General features: G+C 44.0%; 1 protein-coding gene across 7 annotated transcripts in view; it reads left to right on the forward strand.

Moving 5' to 3' along the window:
- MAPKAP1 (MAPK associated protein 1) overlaps positions 1-10,267 on the forward strand; it is an 82,155-nt gene that overhangs the window by 9,894 nt on the left and 61,994 nt on the right. For 6 of the 7 annotated variants that reach the window (XM_064727894.1, XM_064727889.1, XM_064727890.1 and 3 more), the window contains 2 exons: positions 2,768-2,857; positions 6,314-6,462. In XM_064727894.1, coding sequence (XP_064583964.1) covers positions 2,768-2,857; positions 6,314-6,462 — 239 coding nt within the window. The remainder of the gene's footprint in view (positions 1-2,767; positions 2,858-6,313; positions 6,463-10,267) is intronic. The other variant, XM_064727895.1, reaches the window with a different exon arrangement.

Consider the following 10,267-nt stretch of genomic DNA (forward strand, 5'->3'; position numbering starts at 1 on the left):
CTGGCTGGGCCTCCCTGGGCCTGGCTGGGCCTGGCTGGGCCTCCCTGGGCCTGGTTGGGCCTGGCTGGGCCTCCCTGGGCCTGGCTGGGCCTCCCTGGGCCTGGCTGGGCCTGGCTGGCAGGACAGAGCAGAGCAGGAGCAGCCTGGTGCCTGTCAGACTCCCTTTGGAGTGCTCAGGCCCTTTTAGACAAGGATACATAATGATTCAGTTACTTCAGCATGCTGTCAACTGAGCCTTAATTGCTGTTTTACCTGTTCCTGTGCAGGAGAACATTGAGGTAGTCAGTTTTATATATATAAAAAAATTCAAATTGTGGAGACATCAAATCTAAATCCAAAGTACATGAACAGTCTTTGATATCTCTATTGTTACTGTCTGGAGGGGTGTTAACTTTTGAACAGGATAGTTATTTTCTGAGAAAAAATCTGCCTAGTGAGGCATCAAATGTATTTGTTATAAAAGAGAGGAATGAAGTTTGATGTGAGCCAACAAAGGGAATGATTTGTCTGTATTTTGTCTCTTAAAGTTTTATTTCTGAGAAAAACCTTGAGCTAGGGTTTAAGGTACCAAATCAGGAAGTTTAAGGGTGAACACCTTTACAAAATACACTCCTTTTGTCATGGCTGGCAGAAAGCTCTCCTGTCTGGTGTTTCATGCAGGGGACATCCAGACTTCTGCTTAGACCTGAGGAATATTATGAGCACGAGTTCTGTAAGGTAAAATACAGATGAGAAGGTTGCTGTACAGTGGTCAGTACTGACCTCTTTTTTCCGTGTCTGTATGATATTTTTAAAATGATTTCTGCAGGTATTATAACACCACCTAGAGCCCAGAAAGCACCTCTGTGCTCTGCTTCACCAGGAAAATGTGTGTGCTGTTGGAGGTGCTGAAATGCCTTTCACAAGGAGGAATCTGTGAGAGGCTCCAGAAAAGCCAGGGCACTGAGGCTCAGCTCAGGGCTGACCATCAATGAAACCACAGCTGCCTTTGGGCAGCCACCAGACTTTTGCTTTTTCACACCCAAAACTGTCACTGGCTGCCTGTGACAGCAACCCTCAATAATTCTCATTTCTGGCAGGTGCTGGCCATTCCCTCTGGTTTGGCACAGTGAAATGGTCATTTCTGACCAGCTCCAGTGGAGGAACAGGAGGGGCTCAGGGGAGGTGCTGACTGTGCTCTTGGACATTTTGACAGGGGGTGGAAATATCAAACAGATCAAAACATGCATTATCTTGTTTCTAGTCTATGGCTTTTCCTTAATCCCTTGTTTACCTGTTCATCTAACAGATTATATTTTCTGATATTAAAATAGTATTTATTTATATTTTCTGATGGCTCATTTGGAAAGAAAGGGCTTTGGAAGGTAATTTTGAGTTACAGTGTGGGCAGTAACTGGTACAAATGTGGAGCTTTTCTTTCAGAATAAACTATCTATGCTACAACAGTGTTTTCCCAATATTTAAACTTGTGAGAAGGGATATTTTTCTTATTTCATTAAGAGGAAACTACCTAGAGGTATTCAGGTTCTATCATTGTGTTGTTAATGGCAGATACTTACCAAAGTCCCCATTTGTGCTTGTACCTTAAACTGCTTGCTGCAGCTGTTAAACTTCAAAGGAATATTTTTTTATCAGTTCTCTCATTGACAGTTTTTATGGGGGAAAAAAAATTACTTCCTTGTTTACAATTCAGTTCAAGGACCTAAATGTAAAAGAATAATAATAGAAGGGACAGAAAATATTTATTAATGTTTTTTAATTGCTGGAAAGGCTCAGGGAACTCCACTTGTATCCAAAAACTGTCAGAGTAATTTAGCATTTTAGAATCTCTTCTACAAACCCATTTTAGTTAATGAATTATCTCAATACATCAAAATTGCTAATATGTCCAGCAAATTGTTTCCTTTGGGGATCAGCAGACTACTTCCCAGTCTGATCTGCTTATTTTGAGTGGACGACATCAGTTCTTTCTTGGCGTCATTGTCTTGGGTGCCTTCCATCAGGTTTTTTCCCCAAGGAAGTCTTACAGTTAACAAAAAAGGTGATTTAAGTTGTTGTCTGGTACCCTGGGCTGAAAGTTCTTTGGTATCAGAACTATTTGGGGCTTTTTTTCCCAACCATATTTTGAAGACGGAGTCAAAATATATGTAAAGAAATATTATATTCATTTTAGGATTTGACTAATGTTGTGAAGATACAAATCATTTATTTTACTACCTATAAACTGTTTCAGCCTACTGAAGAAAAAGCTGTGCTAATTTATATCGCTTTGACATTTTATAATTTTCATGATTTTTAGATAAAGGATTTTATATTTAAAACTTTAATAGTCTAGTCTGAGTTCATTTATCTTTAATTTTTGAAACGGGTAGAGTAATTCATAACAGTAATTTTATTCCTGTAATGTAATATTCACTTCAGTTCATTTGTGCATTAAAATTCCTTTAAGACCGTTATTAATGATTTATATAATGAAATGTCATATTAATCACAGAAGTTTTCACATTTTATTATTCTCTTCCATGTTAATACTATCTTTATGATCTCTATTAATGTTTTATATCCTCTAATTTCAATTATAAATCAAGAACATTTTCATGTTTTTGTTGGTATTTGCTTTTCAGGGGTGCCACCTTTAAAATTTTATGACTTTTCCCCCTACATATGCAGTATAAAACATCTTTATTCATATAAAGGTAGTTAATTATGTCTTTGTTTATAGTAAACTTTCATTGACAAACTTATAGTTGTAATATTTCTTTTCAAGCTCAGAGACTAGAACGTCTGCGGAAAGAGAGACAAAATCAAATAAAATGCAAAAACGTTCAGTGGAAAGACAGAAATACTTCTTGCTCAGGTAAAAGAAAATATCTCTTATTTTCCTACTGTTTTTATTCCTGCCTGTGATGGTTACAACATCTGCAGTTTGTAATTTTCCCCTAGGGTTTCACAGCACGGAGGAAATGTCAATTCTTTGTGCTGTTCCAGGTGCCAGCCCTGGCCAGGGCGCTCAGGGGTTAACAGAGCAGAGCAGAGCAGAGAAGTGTTGGGCAGCCAGGTTGGGTTATGAGTTATGGGGTGGGCTCTGCACCCTGAGGCATTCCTGGCCCAAATCCATTTCCAAAAAAATCCCCAATTTTATTCCCAAAAAATCCCCAAATCCATTCCCAAAAAATTCCCAAGAGATCCCCAAATCAGGTCACTGTGTCTGTCCCCCCGGGGGCTCGCAGGGGCCCTGGTGGCACTGTGGGGACAGCAGTGGCTCTGCCCAGGTCTCTGCAGCACCAGGGTCTCCAGGGCACTTCCCAGCCACTTCCAGCAGTGTTTGGTGCCATGGAGGATTTTTTAGAGTTTACTTGTATTGAATGTTTTTGTAGCTACTTCTTTAGATAAGGTGCAAATCCCAAGAAATAAAGGGTATATGTGTGATCTGCTTAAATGCAAGCATAATAAATGCTGCCTTGGCTTATCTCGCCTTTCCTTGGTAAAACTATTATCACTGATTTCTCAAAAAATACTAAATTCTATTTTTGTTAATTATATAATTAAGTATTTGTGGCTGGATGTTCTACATAGTTTAAATTGTAATATATGAAATTACAAATCTGTCTCCATTTTCCTATTTTAGAGCTCAAGCTAGTTTCTATTTCTGTGGTGTTTGACAGACATTCAAACCTTTGTATGGTCTGTCATGCCTGCTTCTTTCAAAATTTGTGTATATCTTAATGAGGTCCCTCTGTAATCTCCCTTTTTTGCCTAATTCCTCCTCTCTCCGTGGCTGTCATTTGCAGAACGTTCTCCAGCACTCTAATGTCTTTTCAGAGGAGTGAACAAAGCTGCTCACACGAGCAGCACAGCCACACTAATCCTTAATTCAGTGTTCAGCTGTGTTGGATACCCCTGCTAATGCATTCTGAAATGTTTTTGCCTTTCTCCTTCTGTAAGCAGAGTTGTAGGTTTTAAAGGTTAATCTACCATAACCTCCACCTCTTTGCTGAGTATTTTATAGCACTTGGCTGATGATGATGCAGATCCTCCTGTGTCTCCTGCACTCTGAGGGTTCCTGTGCAGCCCCTGCTGCTCCTGGGGCTCTGTGCTCAATCCCCTTCCCCACAATGTGTCCCCAGCAGCCACACTTGTCCCCTCTGAGGAATGTGCAGGCAAATGGATCAGTCCCTGCCTGCTGCAGAGCAGATTTAAATAAAAATAAACAAGTTCCACAACAGCTCCAGGCTCAGGGCTGCTGGCAGAGCTGGTTTTCCTCCTGTGCTTGGCCACTGAGATCTGAGTGCTTCTCCCTTACTGGCATGAGCAACACGGCAGCAAGGAGGAGGAGGAGCCCCTCAGGATGTTCTTTGTACCTTTGCATCTTACATTCTGTACCTTTTCACCTTACATTCCTCCATCAGGGTATCCTCTGTACCTTTGCATCTTACATTCCTCCATCAGGGTATCCTCTGTACCTTTACACTTTACATTCCTCCATCAGGGTATCCTCTTACCTTTTCACCTTACATTCCTCCATCAGAATATCCTCTATACCTTTACACCTTACATTCCTCCATCAGGGTATCCTCTGTACCTTTACACCTTACATTCCTCCATCAGGATATCCTCTGTACCTTTACATCTTACACTCCTTCATTTCAGAGCATATAAAATGCAAATTAACAGTGTGTCAAGGAAATCCTTCCAAAGTCTTGTATTCAGCCCATGCTGACATGCAAGACATACATTTTTATCTAGCTGTAGATAAAAACTTGATTTTTCACTTGTACAAGTAAAACCATTGTATTGGATCCCAGTGTCCGTTCCCAGTGCCCAAGAATTATCAGTTAAAGGCAATACTCTAATATAATGCTTTAGATTTTTTTAAAAAATTAAGTACAAGTGCTTGTTGAAAAACCAAAACAAGCTAATGGAGTTAAAGTGGCCACATTGAAAGGGATTAAATCAAGCTTTTTTGGCTAATTGCAGCCTCTCACAAGCCCGCTGGGGATCTCTCAGTGCCAGTATTTAGCACCTCTGCCAACTGCCTGAATTTTAAGGCAATCTGCTGATAAAAATAAATGGAGCTTTTGACTAGTTATCATTTGACAGGTTTTAATTTTGCACTCTAAGAAATGAACCAAGTCCCTGCAGATCGAGTGCCAGGCCGTTCCCTCCTGGGAGCAGTTCCATCTCCCTGGAGGAGCAGGATGTGGATCTGGGAGCTGTGGGGACACGAGGGCAGGGGAGCTGGGCTGGGCTCTGGGCAGGGATGGATGGATGGATGGATGGATGGATGGATGGATGGATGGATGGATGGATGGATGGATGGATGGATGGATGGATGGATGGATGGATGGACGGACGGACGGACGGATGGATGGAGGCTGGGGCTCTGGTTCCTGGAGCAGCTGTGAGGAACCTTGACCAGCTTCAGTCACAGCTCCTTGCAGATGAGAGCCCTTGGAACTGATGTGCTGACGCACCCAGGCTCTGTCCTGATTTCATAGTGCTCTTGTAACACAACAAGTCCTATTTCCTAGGGTTTTTTAAAGTAAATTGGAAGTTGAGCTGCTGTTGGAAGTTCAGCTGTGCACTTTCTTCACATAAAAAGGCTTTTATGAGCCTTCACAGACCACACAGAGACCTCCTGATCTTGCATCCCCTTTGTTTTAGAAAGCTTTTGTGTTTTTATTGTTCAGACTGTTGATCTGGAATGGTGGTTTCAGGTTGGATATTTTGATGAGGGGAGGCCATACCCAGTGCCCCATGAGGAAAGTGCAGAGCTGATCCTGTCCTGGGGTGGTGCTGGTTTGGTCCCAGTGCCCCATGAGGAGTGGCACACGCAGAGCTGATCCTGTCCTGGGGAGGTGCCAGGCTGCAGCTGGCAGGGTGTCACTGCAGGGCAGGGCTGCTGTGCCACGGGCTGCAGGCTCAGGGCCAGCTCTGCTGCTCCTGGGGCAGCAGCTCCTTCCCTTCCTGTTCCCTGCTCCTTTAGGAGAAGGTGGGCGAGCAGAGAGGCCAGGAATGTGCCTTTCTCCTCATTGTTTTCTGACTCAGCTGCGTCTCACACTGATCTGGTCTGTTCTCTGTGCAGGAAAAACTCACCTTTTTCTCAGCCTAAACAGGGGCATCACTCAGGCTTCTTAATGGTTTCATGTCTTTGGGCTATGAAAGAGTGGTGGTAGATCCTGCCCTGCTGAAGCATTTGTAGGTTTATTTATTTGATTTTGTGCTCCCTGTTATGATGTTATCTCTGTGTGGTGAGCAGCAGCCTCTGTACATCTCCTCACACCATGCCTCTAATCTCTTTTCTGACCTGCAGCAGAGGAGCTGAGCTCACTGTTCGAAAAGAAGAATTTTAGGGTGAAATCCCCATGTTCTGGGAAGCAGTCCATCCTCTCTGTGAGACTGGAGCAGTGCCCACTGCAGCTCAACAACCCCTTCAATGAGTACTCCAAATTCGACGGCAAGGTGAGCACAGGGGGCTCTGCCAGGGGTGCCAGGCACTGCTCCTGGGCTGTGCCAGGGGTGCCAGGCACTGCCCCTGGGCTGTGCCAGGGGTGCCACTCACTGACCCTGGGCTGTGCCAGGGGTGCCAGGCACTGCTCCTGGGCTGTGCCAGGGGTGCCAGGCACTGCTCCTGGGCTGTGCCAGGGGTGCCATACACTGACCCTGGGCTGTGCCACACACTGACCCTGGGCTGTGCCAGGGGTGCCAGGCACTGCTCCTGGGCTGTGCCAGGGGTGCCACACACTGACCCTGGGCTGTGCCAGGGGTGCCAGGCACTGCCCCTGGGCTGTGCCAGGGGTGCCACACACTGCCCCTGGGCTGTGCCAGGGGTGCCACACACTGCCCCTGGGCTGTGACTCGTGCAGGCTCCATTTGGACTCTAGAGTGGCCATCAGGTGTTGGCAGTGCTTCTCTAGAAAGAAGCAAATGCAGTGGTTCCAGGTTCAGCAGAGCCATTTCTGTGTTTCCATTACAACATTCTGGGCTGAGAATGAGCTTCTCTCCCGTGCTGTTTCCTCCCCCAGCGGGTCAGTGAGGGGCACCTTGGTTGTGACAGAGTCCTGGCACATCCCTCTAGAGTTACCTTTGTGTAAATGACTGATTATTTGCCATCTAAAAAAACCCAAAACTGTTCTGTCTGTCCACATCACAGCCCTGGCTGAATATTCCATGAGTCATGTCTCTGTCCTCAGTGCTCCACTGAGAGTGGGAGAGCCATGGTCTGTTCTGAGGGTGGGAAACTGAGGTATCAGCAGGTACTGTCCAAGGCAAAAAGAAGCACTGATCCCTGTGTTTCTGCACAAGTGCTGATTTGTGTGGCACAGGGAGGAGATTGGCTGCAAACCTGTCAGGTTGTGGGGCTCAGGAGATGGATCTGGTATGGCTCAGACTGGGGGATAGATGTCTTCCCTGAACTCCACATTGTCAGGTATTTTTCTCTTTCATCAACTCTAAAAACTGAAATATAAACACTGGTGTGATGGATCATTGTCATATTGTTCCAAAACAAGTATAAATACTCCACAGATCTGTTTCCTACTGGATTTGTTTGTGGAATCTCCTGTGGGAGGATGGAGTTTGAGCTTCATTACCATCGTGATGGAAGAATTTCATATTCTGTTAGGTGTTCCTGAAGTGGAAAGTCAGATCCATAATTCCACTCACATTTCTAGGAGGATCTGGAATATTTGGGAAATGGTAACCTTCAGACCATGAAGTTCACATGCAGAAGCTCCTCTTTGTGATTTTATATTTATTAGCATGTGGCAATTAGTGCTAACTCAGGTTTTCAGGATTCCTGGCCTCCTTTATGAGTGACAGCAGCACTTTCATGCTGTCAGCACCAAGAGGCCTTTTTTTCCAAACTCTGAGTTTGTTGTTCTTGTGGCATGAAATTTCAGTTGGACAAACATTTAAATGAGCTCTCAAGTCATGTATAGGGGAAGTAAAAGTCAAATACTCCTTTACTAAGAGAATTCTGTTATAATTCAGTCAGAAACTTGAGATACTTCAGCATTTTTCCTTCCCTCTTTGGTAATCCAAGCTAACCTTTACTGTGTTAATTGTAGTTGTCTATAATGCACATCTGAATTTTCAGCTATTGAGTCAGGTACCTTTAGCAGGTGTTGGTTCCACTGGAGGCAGGCTGCACTGTGCCTGTCAGTGTGAGAGGGTAAGGAAATACCTCAGTGTCACTCACTGTGATTTGCAGGGTCTGATATCAAATATCTCAGATGTGGTCTTCAAATCAAAATGCCTTCTTTACAATCCAAAATAATTGAATGTGCATTTTGTTGAGTATAATCTCACTCTGTTAATTTTAACACCATTGTTTCTATTACTCTGTTAGGGTATCAATAGTTTGCATATAAAGTTTATTCTCTATGGCTCTGTATGTGTTATCTAGTTTAATGCTTGGCTGACCATCTGAGGTATAGAAGAAACATAACTCCAGTTGTGAGTTGTTTTACTTCAGTTCTCAGGTATTTTCAGTCAGGAAAAACACTAAAAATCATCGAGCTTTTAAAAATTATTTTTAATGGCAAATCATATGTCTTGTATTTATTTTTATTGATAATAGATGAACAGTATTTCACAGAAATATAATTCTTTCAGGGAATAGTGCATGACTTATTTACATAATTAACAGAGCTGTGTATCTCTGGGGGAAATGGTACATAATTGGGGAAGGGGGGGGTGAGGAGGGGCTGGGGGCCTAATTAAACATGTCTTAAAAACACCCTACTTAATTATGTGCTTACTCAGGGGGTCACAGTGGCTCTCAGACCTTTAGGGCTGTTAGCAGGCCTTTGGTTTGTCCATAGTGCAGGTTTGAGGTTGTTCAGTGTCACTCCTGCTCTGTGCCCAGGAGCTCAGGGGCTCTGTCCCTGGGTGTGCTCCTGCTCCTGCCTGGGCTCCCTGACCAGGTCTGAGCTCCCACAAATCCTCCTGGGCTCATGGTGACCAGGTCTGAACCCTCACAAACCCTCCTGGGCTCACCTGATCAGGTGTGAAATGCCCCAAACCCTCCTGGGCTCCCCCAGATCAGGTGTGAACTCCCCCAAACCCTCCTGGGCTCCCCTTGCCTGCCCCCTGTGCTGTGCCCAGCCCAGCAGCTCGCCCAGAGCCTGGCACGGGCTGTGCTGCCAGCCTGGGCACTGCTCACATCTTGCAGGTGTTTCCTGCCAGATTTAGTGTCTCTTTCATAACCACTTCTGTGATTTTATGAAATAGTAAAATTTTAAAGCACTCTAATTTCTTCCTGTCCTGATCACTTCATTAATTATCAAAACAGCAGAGAATATGGCTTGTGAAATACAACTGCAGTGGAGGCATCCTAAGCAGCTCAGGAATCCACACAACTGCCCCACCACTACCCAGGACAGATTTGTGGTTTTCTGTACATTGTAAAACTTCAGCTCTTAACAGAAGCCACACACACAGTAACTACTCTCAACTCTTTCTTCAAGTTTTTCCCTAAATAGTTTAAGTAAACCTCAGCTCTGGACCTGTTTTTATCTTTTGCAAAGCACACAGGTTGTACTTCTTGGTTAATAAATCTTATATTCTCTTTCTAAGAATTTTGTAGTGAAAGAACCTTTAGTTCTTTGTAATTCCTTCAGGTGTCATTGGAATAGAAAATTACTTGGAGGCTTAAGAAATCACTGGCCAAATTGATTTATTTTGTCTGCGTGCAAACTGAATTATCACACATTTGATAAATAAATTTGTGTGTATTTCTGTCTACAGGACTAGAAAATCAAGTTATGACAGTTAAGTGTTCCAACTTGCTGAGTTCTAATAATGTTGGGGGAAAAGACTCGGTGCAAGACAGAGCTGAAGGTGCTGTGCAGGTGGCACAGGTGGCACAGGTGGCACAGGGGAGGGTGGTGGTGGCTCCTGGCAGGGGCTCTGCTGAGATTCAGGGCTCAGGCAGGACAGGTGCAGAGGGGATCAAAAATGGAAGGAAGGAATTTTCTGGCTCTGGAGTGAACCTGGGTTATGAGGCCAAAAGCCTTTCCTGCAGGCAGACCAGATGTTCTCAAGATATTTTTATTTCTGCTTTCATGACTTGCTGCAAATGGAATTAGAAGGAAGTTTGGCTTTTCTGCTCTTAGGGAGTTCTCTGGTCTTTGCTTGACTATTGGAGATAATTTAACTGAACATTGATCAATGTAATTTTTGGGTGGACAAATGCTAAAAATCCTTTGGTGAGGAATGGTGCCTCTCTCTAGGGCCACAAGGTTTCTCGTGGCTAATTTTGGTA

Source organism: Zonotrichia leucophrys, chromosome 17, assembly GCF_028769735.1.
Source record: "Zonotrichia leucophrys gambelii isolate GWCS_2022_RI chromosome 17, RI_Zleu_2.0, whole genome shotgun sequence".
NCBI classification, from domain to species: Eukaryota; Metazoa; Chordata; class Aves; order Passeriformes; family Passerellidae; genus Zonotrichia; species Zonotrichia leucophrys.